Source organism: Synchiropus splendidus, chromosome 17, assembly GCF_027744825.2.
Source record: "Synchiropus splendidus isolate RoL2022-P1 chromosome 17, RoL_Sspl_1.0, whole genome shotgun sequence".
In the NCBI taxonomy this organism is placed as follows: domain Eukaryota; kingdom Metazoa; phylum Chordata; class Actinopteri; order Syngnathiformes; family Callionymidae; genus Synchiropus; species Synchiropus splendidus.
In genome coordinates this window covers 20,528,995-20,543,820 of record NC_071350.1, presented here as the reverse complement: position 1 = coordinate 20,543,820, position 14,826 = coordinate 20,528,995, and the positions used below count along the sequence as shown (strand labels likewise).

At 55.9% G+C, this 14,826-nt stretch overlaps 1 protein-coding gene across 3 annotated transcripts in view; it reads right to left on the bottom strand.

Moving 5' to 3' along the window:
- The window catches only part of LOC128748541 (protocadherin-16-like), a 47,447-nt gene extending 32,659 nt beyond the window's left edge, over positions 1-14,788 (bottom strand). For all 3 annotated transcript variants that reach the window (XR_008412805.1, XM_053847414.1, XM_053847412.1), the window contains exons 1-4: positions 8,454-14,788; positions 1,898-2,719; positions 1,638-1,835; positions 795-1,568 (exon numbers count right to left, since the gene is read on the bottom strand). Coding sequence is in view for 2 of the 3 variants with exons in the window: in XM_053847414.1 (XP_053703389.1) it covers positions 795-1,568; positions 1,638-1,835; positions 1,898-2,719; positions 8,454-8,459 (1,800 nt within the window). In the remaining variant the exon portion in view is untranslated. The remainder of the gene's footprint in view (positions 1-794; positions 1,569-1,637; positions 1,836-1,897; positions 2,720-8,453) is intronic.
- Positions 14,789-14,826: the final 38 nt, after the last annotated feature.

The following is a 14,826-nucleotide window of genomic DNA, read 5'->3' as shown; positions in this document are numbered from 1 at the left end:
AAACCCAAAACCCAGCCACGTTTGGACAAGGTTACACAGGGTTCTGAAAATCCCTCTGTGTTGGGGAAGACAATCCCAGAGTGGCAAACAGGTGGAGCTCCGTCCAAGCATGAGGAGACGTTGCAGCAGGGCTGTGAGAGCGCAGTGGCAAACAGGCGAGGACTTGAGACGGAGGTGTCGACGGATGCTACGAGACACCAGCCGGACACTTCCTGTCAACATGGCCGGCAGCTGAGCGTCTGGAGTGGGGATGGAGAAACCAAGACGCGCGTGTCTGAGCAGCTGTTCACAGCATGAAAGCAGGATCTCCAGCCTGAACTTGAGCATTTGTCATCGCTGATCACCACAACCCAGGGATTTCACAGACGGCGACTGGGCGCATCAGGTTTCAACATTTAGTGTTGGCGAGCTGAGAATGAGGACGAGCAGCTTCAGGAAAGAGACCACTTTCCATCAAGGCGTATTAGCCACAGGAGACCAAGGCCATGAGCAGGCTCCCCTCCCCCCCGACTGAACGGACCCCAATGAGGGTTGTTCCCACCAACATGCAAACAATCCCAGAGAACAAGCGCCTCTTTGCACAGTGGCCTCCGCAACTACAGCAGCGAACGCTTCCAGAAGATCATCAAACTGCCCCAAGTTCATCACTTCACGTTCACAGTGACATCACCGTGGAAAAACAATGAAATGGGGAATGGAGGGGGACGGGGGGGGGGCGGCGTGACGACTGGCAGGTGGTGTGGAACTGACCTCCTCCAAAGGTCAGCTGAAGGAAACAGGGGCCTCTCTCTTACCTCTAGGAAGCAGGTTCCAGGCGGCGTGTTCTCCTTGATGGAGGCGTTGTAGAAGTTCTTGCCAAACACGGGTGTGTTGTCATTAACGTCCTGCAGGACCACGTCCACCTCGGCAGTAGAGGAGAGCGGTGGCTGGCCGCCGTCCGTGGCCATGACGGTCACACTGGGCGCCGGCTCTGACTCGAAATCCAGAGCTCGCGCTGTGGTAATGATTCCGGTGAGCGGGTCAATGGAGAACCAATCAGAGTGGGAGTTCTTGCCCTTCAGGAGGCTGTAGCGGACGTCACCGTTCGGGCCCTGGTCCTTGTCCCTAGCAGTGACCTGCAGCACAAAGGAGCCTGGATAGACCACCTCTGGAATGGTCTGCTTGTAGGACTGCTGGTCAAAAAGAGGCGGGTTGTCGTTGACGTCCATCACCTGAATGGTGAAGGAAGACTCTGCTCTGAGCGGCGGCGTGCCGGAGTCTGTGGCCATGACTCTCAGGTGGTAGGAGTCCCGCTCCTCCCGGTCCAGGACCTGGTCCACATATATCAGGTAGATGATGCTGTCCTTGGTGGTCAGAGCGAACTTCCCGTCGCCGCCTTCCAAGGACACGTTGACATTGGCGTACTCCCCGTAGTCTGGGTCGGTGACGGATATGCGGGCCACGTACTGGCCGGGCTGGGCCCCTTCGGAGATCCTCGGGGAGCCGTCCTCGCTCAGGAAGATGATGGTCATGGTGGGTTGGTTGTCATTGTAGTCACGGACGTGGATGGTCACAAATGCGTTGGTCACCTGCGGGAGGAAGCAGAGACCCGTGAGCGGCGGGTAAGTAAGTCAACGTCTCCCAAGACCTTTGAATACCTCCGGGTGACTGGCGTTGTCCCGCGCCTGGACCACCAGCTCGTGCACACGTTTGAGCTCGAAGTCCAGAGGTTTGTTGAGAGTGATGATCCCCGACTTCACGTCGATGACAAAGTAACGCTCGGGGTCACTTTGGCGGCGGTTGATTTCGTAGAGCACCAGACCGTTGTCCCCTTCGTCCTCGTCGGTGGCAAACACCTGGCAGAGCAGAGAGGAGACCGTCAGTCAGGGTTCGGACTCCCCTGCCGCCTCCAGCTCACCTGCAGGATGCTGCTTCCCTGGGGGAGACTTTCGGATATGATGGCGTGGTATCTGCTCTGATTGTAGACCGGAGCGTGATCGTTGACGTCCGTCACCACCACCTCCAGGGTCATGGAGCCCATCTTCCGCGGTGAGCCCCCATCAAAGGCTTCCAGGACCAGAGTGTATGAGGAACGTTTTTCCCGGTCCAGGAGGCCGTTGACCACCAGATCCAGAGACAGAGCCTTGTTGCTGGCTCTCTTGCTCTCCAGCCTGAAGGCCTGCCCGACGTTGCCCTCTCGAATGGCGTAGCCTTGCGTGGTCAGCTGCTCCTTGTCCGCGTCGCTGGCCGGCTCCAGGGAAAACCTGCTGCCCACTGAAGTGTGCTCGGGAACTTTAAGCACAACCTTGTCTTTGGGGAAGACGGGTGCATGGTCGTTGATGTCGATGACGGTGACGGACACCGGGATGGTGACTCCAGTCATGGTGACTGCGATGAAGCTGTACTGGTCCCTCTGCTCGCGGTCCAGCCGCCGCGCCGTCCTTATGATGCCTGTGGTCTCGTCGATGTGGAGGTCGCTGCCGACGCCTGTGCCCTCGTGGTCCGAGATGAAGTAAAGACTGGCGGTTTCCCCAGGAGGCAGCCCGGCGCTGATGTCGCCCACGATGGTCCCGGCTGGCTGCTCTTCATCCAGCTGCAGCTCCAGTGCTCCCAGGACACTGGAGACCTGGGCCAGGATCACGCTCAGACGCAGCAGTGGCCCCCAGCGCCAGGGAGCCGCTCCACTGACCCAACGCCTCCGTCTTGACCCGCCTTCACCTGTTAAAGACATGGCTGGGACCTGCAAACCAAGCAAGCAAGGGAGAGCATCATCAGTCCAAAAGACAAGAGGCAAAGAAGCTCTTGGTGTCTCCACATCCCTGCATGAGGACAGAATGAAGCTGGCAAGAATCCCCGGGCTGGGTCAGGACCACGGGAAAGAGCATAAAGACAGAAGTTCCCACGTGACTCCCAGGGAAGGCCTCACAAACCAGACCCTCTGCACAACCTTCAGCAAAGCCACTGCACACAATCTGACCAAAAAGCTTCATCTCTGCCGGAGGATTTGAAAGGGATTTTGTGCAGCAGCCAGAACACCAACGGGGAAGTGGTGAATGAGGCACATGCTCCCTCCTGCTCCTCCGCTTGGATCACAAAGCGAACGTGACTTCACCCCCAGGGGCCGTCCTGCAGGGCAGACAGATCTGAAACTCTTCAGTGGCCCGGACGCCTCCTCCACCTGTACTGAGGCAGAGCGAGTGGCACAGCCTGAGTGGCACATCTTTCCCTCACCACAAGAGAATCAGCATCTGCTTCACAGACGTGGGTGAGAACTGGACTGTGGACCGCCAGTCAAGAGAGAGTCACGTGAGAGGACCCTGCGGCAGAACATTGGCCGCCACACTTGAGAGGAGCAGCAATGACCGACGGAAACTGCCTAAACAATTGGTTGACTTGACGTGCCATCAGACTTCCTACTGAGCCCGGCCTCTGCCGGTACCTTACGAGGCCTCAGAGATGAAGACAACACATGGCTCCTGAAGGGGAGGAGTGCGACTCTGCTGCGGACGCTGAGCCCACATCTGCTCCGGACGGCTGCCACTCCCACACAGGGAGAGAAGCACAACCCGCCCGCTCTTTGTTTTCCCTCTGCTCTGTGTCTGGAGAAGAATCAGGGCTGCGACGGGGAACAAAAAAAGCCCTTCTGCCACTCGGTGGGGAAACTCTGAGTCAGAGCTGGTGAACAACTCTTTCTGGAAAAAGGAACCTGCGGTCACATAATGCGGCCATTGACACAGAAAACAAGGAAGAGAAATCATGGAATGAAGACAGAGTCTAATCTGCGGCTTGATTCCCGCCTGCTGCGGCTCTGACTCCTTGTCACCGTGTCAGAGGAGGCTGAGAAACAAAGGCCGTCCTGAAATGTGGAGCCTTCCGTGAGCATGTTTGGGGAGTTGGGAGTCAGAGAAAGGTCATGTACCGTGGACCGAATCTGTCACAGTCGAGGGAGGAGTCTGTGCGTGACATCACCTCCTGTCAGAGGCGCTGCACACTGACGGCAAACAGAGGGAGATGAAGAAACCTGCCGCCGTTTAGAAGCTGATGTCACTGCCAACGCGTGGCAAAGGTCCGGGCGCGTGAGCCCTGACGTCATCAGTGTGCGACCGCAGGTCTGCAGGCTCCACGCAGTCTCAGCCGCATCACATCTGGCATGGCAGCCCCATCATCTGCCTGCTCCACACGCAAGCCTCAAAGCCTCAAATAAATGGCCTGCACCGCCGCCTGACTGAGGAAATGGTGAAGGATATGAAGGAGCGTGCGAGCGGCTTTATGTGAGAGGGAAGCTTCTCACCTCTGGACCCTCCGGCCTCTGCTGCTGTCTGAGCTCCGCCTCTCCCTGCTAATGGCTTCTGCAGCGCTGGCTGCCGCGAGTCGCCACAGCTCTCTCTCTCTCTCTCTCTGTGTGTGTGCGTGTGTGTGTGTGTGTGTGCACGACCTCGTACAGCTGGACTTGTGGGGAGCCCTCGCTGGTCCCCACCAGGTTAAGCCTCAGCTCTGAGACTGTTTCCAGTTTTTGGTTCAGGCCCTGCTGAAGGTGAGCCATGTGTTCTGGAGGGTTAACATAAAACATAAAAGACGTGTGTGAGAGAGTGTGAGAGTGTGGGGGGGGGTTGTTTAAACTGCCTCGTGGGGACCAATTCCTGACAACCTTGTGGAGACCGTATCTCTCTGTGGGGACCGTTTGCCGGCCCCTACAGGTCCAAACCTCCATGAGAAATAAGGAAAATGCACTGCAACAATCGAAGCTCCATGAGCCACGACCTGAGAGTCAAGGGTTCTTGACTGATGGTGAACCTGGTGAATGTGATGTCGTGATGTGGGTATGGATGGACCTGCGCCAGCCTTGTGAAGGGCCAGAGCAGAGGCCCCGCTCTCGCTTGTGTTTTCAGTGGACGACAACTTGGAGCTCTCCTTCTCTTTTGAGTGGCCCTGTAAATAGCCAGACCACATCTGAAGCCAGCTGTCTCCTCGCCCCTGCTGCCACTGAGACCTGCGCATTAAAGTCCACGTCTGTTTTCCTGTCCCTCACTGAGGTCCCAGCTGAAAGACGAGCTCAGCGTGGAGTCATGTGCACAAGTGACTTCATTAAGGTGAAAGCCGACCCTAATCCTCAGAGGGTAAGGTCATGCCAGCGTCTCCCAGCTACACCAGTGTTTGGACCTTCAACACCAGGACGTGAAGCGTCTTACAGGGAAGACGGACGGACGCTGGTCCTGCTGAAATGCTCACCCGTCCAGGTGTGTCTCCACCTTCGCCTGCAACATCAACACCACACCATTGGCTCAACTCGCTCTTGGATCCACGTGCTCCAACCACTGACGCGGTCCAGCGTGTATGGATCAGCAGGAAGAGGATGTTCCAGAGGATCGAAGAATGTGTGGTGACTGACGGAGTCAGAAAGGCAGAAACAAGGCACATGTCACGCTGGGCCTTCCTGAGCTTCCTGTGAGTGCTTTGCTCTGACTCCTGACTCTCTGTCGTCTGAGCTGCTCCTCCTCTTCTCCGTGTGTTTGGTGTCGCTGCTGTCGAGCGCGTGCCGACCGCCGGGCTCCGTCTTCCTGACTCTCCCGCCTGCTGCTCCGTGACTTGGTTGGCGTCCTGTCCGCTCCCGGTGGTGTGGACTCTTCAGCCAAGCGCTTTCACCTCGCCGGTGAAACCTGCTCCTCCAGTTACTCTGGAGGTGTGGCGGCGCTGGTCGGCGCTCCATCCCCGCTGCTGGCTCTCCACCGCAGCTAAGACATGACTGGATGATGCTCTGTGTAAAGAGGCTGTGGTGAAGCCACCTCTCACCCGGGTGACTGAGGGACGTGCAGCGGGACTCCAGCTGTTCGTCATGAAGGTTCTCATCGACGCGTCGTGTTGCTGCTGGCGTCAACACAGGCACGGGCGCAGGACGGACATCCAGGACTGGTTGTTACTGAGAAGCCGTGAGGAACCATCGCCTTCTCTGGAATCATGTTCATTTCTGACTGAGGTCCCACTGGCCCCAGGCTCCGCCTCACCACCTCCCACTGATATTTTATATGAGGATATAGTGATGATTTGAGAGCCTTCTCAGGGACCAATAAAGAGCCGCAGCTCTCTGTCCACGGCTTCATGCTCCACAGGGTGGATACATGTTCCTGGACGATGTGTCATTGTTTGAATACACTTGTTTCATGACGGATGGTGTCGCAGTATCACAGTGAGGTGGTTTCAGCAACTTCAGGTCAAACAGAGATTCAAAATGGCTCCAAACAAAGGTCAGCCCCACTCGTCGACTCATCGGAAAAATGATGAATCGATGAGTCGACGAGGAAAATACTGGTCAGTCGCAGCCCTACTCTCCGCCCAGATGGCCATCAGTTCCACACTTCCTCCAAGGCACTGACCAGATGAACACATGAAGGAGCCACTGAGACCAAGCTGTGAGTGGAGTGGCAGGCTGAAACTGCTGAGCAGACCCGAGCAGCTAGGTGCAGGATCGGCCCTGTTCCGGTCCGTACGGAACTGTCCGTCTGACCGTCTGGTGGCCTTGTTGGTTCACGTGTTTTCAAATTGCCATTCAAGCGTTCCCTTTCCCTGAGACTTTGTGTCCTGCAGCTTCAGTCACTGGAAAGTCGTGAGGCCTGAGCTCAGCCGCTCTGCTTGGAGTGTTGATAAGAAAGGAGCGGAGCCGAGTCTGAGAGAGACGTCTCCACCACCAGACGCCTTGTGCATAAAAGCCAGAGAGGAGAGTCCAGCTGGCTGCAGTGGCGCTTCATGGGAAGCCTGGAAAAGGCAACTTCTCCTAAGGAATCGCCACATGAGCTTCCTGCAAAGGGAAACAGCAGCAAGACTCCAGGAAGGTGAGCTCCACTCTCTGTTTACACCGCAGAAGAATCCCGGGCTCAGGCCTTTGGAACATTCACGGACCTCATGAAGCCGAGCCTCTGACCTCTGACATGTTGAGCATGTGACTCTTCTTCCAGCACGGGTTCTTTGCACCGACAGCGATCTGATGCTCCGAGTCTGACTGGTCTCCAGGGAGAGCCACGTGATGAGCAGAGCTAATCTGAAGCAGAAGTGACTCCAGACCAGGTGTGTGAAGACAGTGCAGGACCAAGACGGAAGGAACGTGAAACAGCTTGGCTCATGTTGCAAACATACCGCAGGAGTGGAAGACCTCCGTCTGACCAGCTGACGCTAGCAACGACCAGCCCCAGGTCCAAAGATGGCTGGACGGATCCAAACGCAGACACCGATCTGGAGACACAGAAGCTGAGGATGCAGGGGACACCCACTGCAGGAGCTGGTGCTCCTCGGGTCTGAGGGAATCCTCAGGCTGCCTTGCTCAAAGGAGCACCACAATGCTGAGCACAACTTTCTCTCTGTTGGTCTGGTTGTTGCATTTGTTCAAGGAGAGGTTCTGTCCGAGGTCACACAGAGGTCGGACAGTTGGAGGACACCGAGTCGCTCGACTGCTTCTTCAGGACAGGAACGACGCCGCGGCTGCACGCGCGGCTCAGGGCTGACACCAGGTCTCTCTGGAGCCACAGTGAGGAGGCGGGTTCTGAGGATCACTGCCCACTGCGCAAGTCCATCCACTCTGTCTGCGAATTCAGTCAACTTTCATGAAACACAAGCACCTGGTTGCTTCTGATGGACAGCACCACAGCGCAAAAGCCAGTGGGACAGTGACTGCTGCCATGAGGACCGGGGCCCTCGGGGGCAGCCTCTCACTTGTCCCACACCAACTGGCCGTAACGCCTTTCACTCTCATAGCATTTGCTGTATGGGAGCGAAAGAGAGGACGGCGCTTCCAGAGAAATGAAACGGGAAAAGGCTCTTTCAGCCTGGGGTGGAACTAACTTGTCAATGCACCTTCCATCCTCCTGAGACGCCGTTGTGGGCGCATCACCCTCAGCCCTATCATCACCATCATCATCATCATCATCACCATCACCCTCACCCTCACCATCACCATCACCCTCACCATCATCATCATCACCCTCACCCTCATCATCACCATCTTCATCCTCACCGTCACCATCATCATCACCCTCACCCTCACCCTCACCCTCACCATCATCATCATCACCCTCACCCTCATCATCACCATCTTCATCCTCACCCTCACCATCATCATCATCACCCTCACCCTCATCATCACCATCTTCATCCTCACCGTCACCATCATCATCATCACCCTCACCATCATCATCACCATCTTCATCCTCACCGTCACCATCATCATCATCACCCTCACTATCTTCATCCTCACCGTCACCATCATCATCATCATCACCCTCACCCTCACCCTCACCATCATCATCACCCTCACCATCATCATCATCACCCTCACCCTCACCCTCACCATCATCCTCACCGTCACCATCATCATCATCACCCTCACCCTCACCATCATCATCATCACCCTCACCCTCACCATCATCATCACCCTCACCATCATCATCACGAAGGCGCGGGTGAGAATAAAAGCTTCGGGCACTTACGTGCATGTGAGCCCCGCTGCAGCCGGATCTGTGGCCGATTGCTAGGCAAACGCTGTCCAATCCAGAGGTCCACGTCCACTCGGCGCGGCTTGATAGCGGCTCTACATGACATCCACACGCGCAGCTAATTCCAGCGATGGTTCCCGGTCCAGGTGCGCAGCTCCGGACACCTCCGGCCCTTCTCTCTTCTCCTCCAGCAGCGTCCAGACGCCGTGATGACGCGCTCCGGGGCACCGCGCTCCGCTCTGACTGAAAGCCGACTCCTGCGCCACAAGGCCCGGCCCCTCGCGCTCCTGGCTCCCCCTCTCGTCCTGCTTCTCTGCCGGCTCCGGCTGCTAATTTATTCGGGTTGTTAGACAAAAGAGGGGGCGGCAGGCAGGGAGGGAGGGAGGGGAGGCGGGGGCGAGCGAGGCAGAGGCAGACTGTGGTGCCCCCCAGCTCCCTGCAGTGGAACTAGGCTTGGAGACAAAGGGGCCGTTTGCTTTGACCGACGGCTCTTTCCTCGCACTGGTAGTCACTTTTTACTGGCTCAGATTTTTATATGTATATATATTACTGCAACCTCAGCTACACTTGCCTTGTGTTTGCTCAGATGAGCAGAAAGCGCTGTCCTTGATTTGACTGGCGGCACTGGTTGTTTGGCCTGTCTGGGCCCTGGACACTGGTGTTGCCACAGAAACGTGACACATAAAATCAGCCGAAGAAGTGAGTCGCTCTGTTGTGTTGCCACATGTCCGCCTCAGTCGGGAGAGCGCGGTGGCTTCTGAAGCCTTTCCACAATGGTCAGAAAGTCTCAGGGTGTGTGGCTCAGTGAGGCCCCTCATCCTCGCTCACTGGTGATGCAGGTATTGTGGGCCACCTGGCGACAGGCCTGCACGCCGTGCTGCGAGAGAGAGAGAGGCAGACAGTGTGTGGAAAGGCCTTACAGGATGTAGCACTCCTGAGGATCAGCCTGATAAACACGAATGTCATGCTTTCAGTGAAGCAGGTTTGAAGAAAAGTGACATGAAGTCATGATGGCGTCTCCTTTGAAAGAGCGGCTCGAAGACGCGGAGCTTGGTCAAAGTGGGGCGTTGACTTCCACAAAATTCATGGAGTCATAAGCCCATGGACTTATGAGGAGGTGCGTGTCCAGCCGACTCTGGCGCCGGACCGAGTTGTCACAGTCCGACAGCTGTGACTGAAACTAAGAGGATCGTGCGAAGGATCCCACGTTCCTGGCTGGACTATTCCTGCTAGAGATAAGAAAGTGTTTTGGACTTTAGAGTGCGTCCACCGAGTGTAAAGATCGATGATCACATGTGAGAAGCTAGTTCACAGCTGCGGGTCGTTCTGAGGTAAAATGCGGTGACACCTCCCGCTCTGGTGGGAAACAGTCGTCAGATATAACAAGAGAGCTGAATGAGCTGTCCTGAGTTTGAGGCGTGAAGGCAAAGTGATAGGATGAAGGGCAAACCTTCTGCTTCTGGTGCTGGTGTTCAGCAGACCTCAGATCTGTGAGCGTGTCCTTGGAAGTCCGCGTGTGTGTGCAAATGCATTTCACATGTTCATGTGTGCGTCGTGTGTGAACACTGGCCAGAGTTGCAATTACACAGCTCTAACCAGCAGCAGATGCCTGACACACGCGGAGGGGACCCCGGAAGATTTACACCCAGCTGCACACGTTCTTCACTGTAACTCCGCCCCATCCGTCTGGGCCCGCAGAAGCCCACTGGTGCCTCAAGTCCTGTAGAAACTCCCTCTTCACTGGTGAAACACTGCAGCTCCTGTCTTTGTTTCCCGTGTGTCCAGAAAGAGGCGGCAATACGGCTAAATAGATCATGGTTCATTGATGTGTGGACTGACTTGAAATCACTGTTTGGATGGGATCACTTCTCTTTTGCATGATGTGACTGTAGTTTCCAGACAAATCCTTGGCTTCTCTGCCTGAACTTGCTTCATAACAACAGTGATTCTTCCTCTCTTCACATGTATTTGGTGGTGCGTTTAGTTGTTCAGAGCCACCTTTTAGAGCCCAGAGCAGACGTTGACAGTCCATGAGCATCAATACAGTTGAGTGGAAGTCAGACAGGTCAGGTTAGCCGTTAGCTCTGTTAGCTCTGCGCTGCAGACAGTCTTTGGCCTGGCGGCTGGACTATTTTCCATCAAAGGTGTCTCCCTGCACCGAGTCCGGCCGTGGAACGGACCGCTGCTTCCTCTCTCTCTCTTTGGTCACCAAACACAGGACGCACCTTCACTGTAGAATCCTATTTTGCAAGTGATGAGCTGGCAGCGTGCTGCGAGGAGCGGAAGCCACGTCTTCCAGACAGTGAAACCAAACTCCCCAGCATCGCTGTGCTTCTCTTCCCTGCTGTCTGGGTGACGCTGCTCACTTCTATTGCCACTACAAACAGCTCTTTTCCTCCTCCTCCTCCTCAGCCGCTGGTTTCGCAAAACCGCTGGTTTGCTGTTCCTCAGAAGCCCACGTCACAGAGGCGGAAAGGAGGGAGGAGGGTTGAATACGAATGTCTTGTGGTCCAGAGTGGAGTGGCGCTTCCTGTGGAAGCTTTGTGCTGCGTGGCTATTCTGAGCCGGCAGAGGCAGGAAGAGGGCATTGTTACCACGCCGGCCCTTCTCTCGCAGGATGAGCTCACGCACTGAGGTTCTGGATCCAGCGTTGCTGTGACTGCTGCCACAGATCGCGGGCTCATAAGTCGGCCTTATCTCGCGAACCTCATCTGTCTTTGTGTGTGCTCCCAGCTGAAGTGAGCGGCTCACCCCGTGAACAAGTCTGCTTGGCAGGACTCTCCCCAGCAAGTTCTCCCTGTTACGGCCAAAGACCTGGCAACCAGAGGTGGACACAAAGTGCTGCTTCTCTTGTGGATCAAGCTTTTCTGGGTTCCCACTGACCACACGGCCTCTTGGTTTCAAGGCCATTTCACGGCGTGTGTGGAGGTGGTGACGCAGGAGGGAAGGCGTCTCTCTTGGCCAGGCCTTCGCCACGATCTTGATGACCAATCTGAAGCCTTGCAGAAGGTCACGGACAGGAGCTCGGTATCTCCACTCTGATATCTGAGCAGGAGATGAAGCGCTTCCTCCGCCCAGCTTCCTGCTTTTGTGTGCAGGAAACGCCATCGAAGGTTGTGACTTCCCACAGTACACAGAGATAAGCTGAGGAGCTTCAGCTCATCTTGGCTTCAGATGACGCTCATCTGGCTGAGAACGGCCATCGCCTTCAGCCAGGGCTTCTGCTTTCCTTATGCTGATGACAGCGCTGCTGGTTGCTCTCAGCGTCTCCGGGCATCGCTTGTTGAAACGCTGCGCTGCAGTTGACTCAGCTTTATTCATTCCCAGATAACGCGAGGCAGACTGCGTTGAGGGACGGGCGCGTGAACCCGCAGCCGCTCGTAGGAGGAGCGTGGACGGACTTATGAATGTGAGCGAATCTTGATGTGGTTTCACTCTCCCGTGACTTCCACTGAAACGTTGCCTCTGAAATAGCTTGATACGGCAGGTTTCTGGTGGCACAGGTGGCAGAGTCTCCTCACACACAGAGGAAGAGGATGAGAGAGTCAGGGGCGTCGGAAGCACAGGTGCGCTCGGGGTCACGTGTCTTTCCAGGATGGACCGCTTCCTGTTTACTGCTCAAGTGTCGCCACGCTGTCAGGATAGCGGTGGGGATTGTTCCGCGTCCAAACCTGACTCACCAAACTGGGGTCCACCTACTGAAGCACTTTTTCAATCATCAGAAAAACAGAGCTCCATGTTCCGGGACCTTCTCGTGGTTGCCATCCCACCTCTGACGCCCTTGCTTCAGGAGTGGAATGCAACTCCATCCGGAAATGTTAGTGGAGCTCTCGTCTTGTGGATATTTATATTCAATTGTACAAGCATCCTGCACCAGACCACCAGTTCCACTCTCAAAACAGCCGTTTGAACGTGACTTTCGTATTTACACTGAAAACAGCAGGCTATTTGGAAAACGCTGAACATGAAAGGTCAAAGTGGGAGCTGCTGTTTGACATGGATTTGACGAATGTCTCACTGGCTGTTGTGGACGTTTGTTTGGGAGTGAAGAGTCACCTGGCTGTGGCTGTGCCGGCCACATGGGGCGCACGCACAGGCGCCACACAACGTTTCAGTCCAAAGGTGCAAAGACAGGGCACTGCGTCCAGGCGGTTTTTATCTTGACCCGATCTGGAGACGTGACTTGTGCTTGCCCTGGACATGTGACGTGAAGAACGTCCACCGCATCAGCCACAGTCTGCTTGACTCCAGTGTCTGCAGGCAAACAGTTAATGTGGTAAACAAGGTTAAGCCTGGACTCTTGCTCTGATCCCACCGGAGACGCACAGGAGCTACTGTTGTTTGTGCTGAGAATTCAGGAGACTGCTGCGCTCGAGAGTAGACTCCCAAGAAGACACGATGAATGTCTTTGCTGAGTCGACGCTCGCTCTTCATCCAGGCAGTCTGCGAGATTACAATCAGAGCTTCCGCTGCAACTGCTTGTTAAATGACTCGTGCTGTGTCTGTGGAACATGGTTCACAATGATCTCCAGTTCGTGACCCATACTTTGGATCAGACTGGAATAGAGAGCCTCAGCCATATTTGTAGCCAAAACCTTTCAGCGCTCCTTTGATACGAAGCTGCTCTGAGAGTGTGTGGGGTTGCTGAAGACGGGGGCCACATAGCAGGCCCCTTCATGTTTGAGGTCAGTGAGTAGGTCTCACTTTGCAGGCGCATGTTTCAGTCCAGGTCAGGAAACCTGGGGTCAGAGGCAGGAGGGTGATGGTGGAGGAGGAGGGAGGAGGCTCTTCTTACGGAGCAAGTTGATGGGACAGGCTCAGAAATGCATGTTCGTTGGGCTCTGGGAGGAAACCAGAGTACCCAGAGGAAACCAAAGACAGACAGGAGCCAGCGTTGCTGAGGAACCATGGAAAGGCCAACTGGGCCCGTGTTTTGGAAGTCCAACTCTCCAAACTCTGGTGGCGTGCTTCCGTCTTCCTGCTCGCGTGGCGCTCTCCGTCTCATGCTCACCTGTCGTCCCACTAGCCAACACCTCTGCGCTGAGTCTGGCAACTCAGCGGGGGGCGCCTCAGCGGGAAGAAAGAAGCCCTTTGAAGGTTACGAGCTGGACAGAGAACATGGCGCCACATGGGCCGTGGGTGCGACAGGAAGCCCGACAGGCCGCCTCATGTGTCCACAATTAGTTCCAGTGCAAGTGAAAGTGCTTTGATGAGAGTGACGCAGGTCGGACCGAGCCAGAGAAACCCTGACAGCATCGTCTGAAGTGGACGTGTTCACGGGACGAAGATGGCGCCAACACTGGCGCCCCTCACTGGACGACCTGTGGAGGTGAGTTCTGAAAGAGGAGCCGCGTCTGTGGTTGGTCACGCCGGCAGCAAAAACGCCACATCGATGAGGTCGAATGAAAGTCGAGTCTCCTTCACGCTCAGCAACAGCAAGAGACGCCAGAGCTGGCCCGAATGTTGATGATAAGGTGGAGAGGTAACTCCAGAGTGGAACATGGAGGCGGCCGTGGAGAGAGATATGAGATATGGAGAGCGTACGGCAAGTGCCGATCTGACACGTGCTCCAACGGTCTCCTCCATGTTCTGCACCTTCACCATGAAGCTCCACTCCAGGGACCACGCTGTGTGGACACACTCGCTGTGGAAAGTGGGAAACGCAGTGGTTCCACATCAGAACTGCATCATGGGAATTTTGTTGAGCCACAACCAATTGATGATTCTACTTGAGGTTGGAAGTTCAGTCAGTGAAGAACAGCACTCTGTTGAAAAGACTGTGGATGTCTGTTTGACAGTGCAGGAAGGTGCGGCTCGGCGTCTGAATCCAGCTCAGACAAAACTGACAATACCTTTGTGAGCCTCTCGTCTGCGGCCGCTCGGCTTCCTCTCTCATGTCGGGGCTGATGGACGAGACACAGTCCAGCTGACGTCACCGCGGCCAGATGGCTGGCCCGTCTTCTGTCTCGTGGGCCGTGTCACTGGACCGAAGCAACCGTTCGAGGGCACTGTGTCGGGGGCCACAGACCTGATGTTGGTGTCAGCGTCAGGACGAGCAGCAGAGGAAGCACCAGCGGCTCGGTGAGCTGGTATTGATCGCCCCGCTGACCTCTGCTGACCCCGGGGAGTGGGGGGTGCAGCATTACAATAACTGTCACCTGGTCAAATGGAAGCGTGTCTCCAGTGGCCAACATGCAACTCCCTGGTGGAGGGGGGTGGTCCACTCGCTGAGGCTGGAGATCTTCTCTGAACCGAAGCCAGAAGCCCCCCCTCAAACACCACACTTCACGCTCATGGACGACAACACGGCGAGTGCAGTGGCACATGATCGACAGCAGAGGGCGCAGAAACACGACTTTCACTTTGA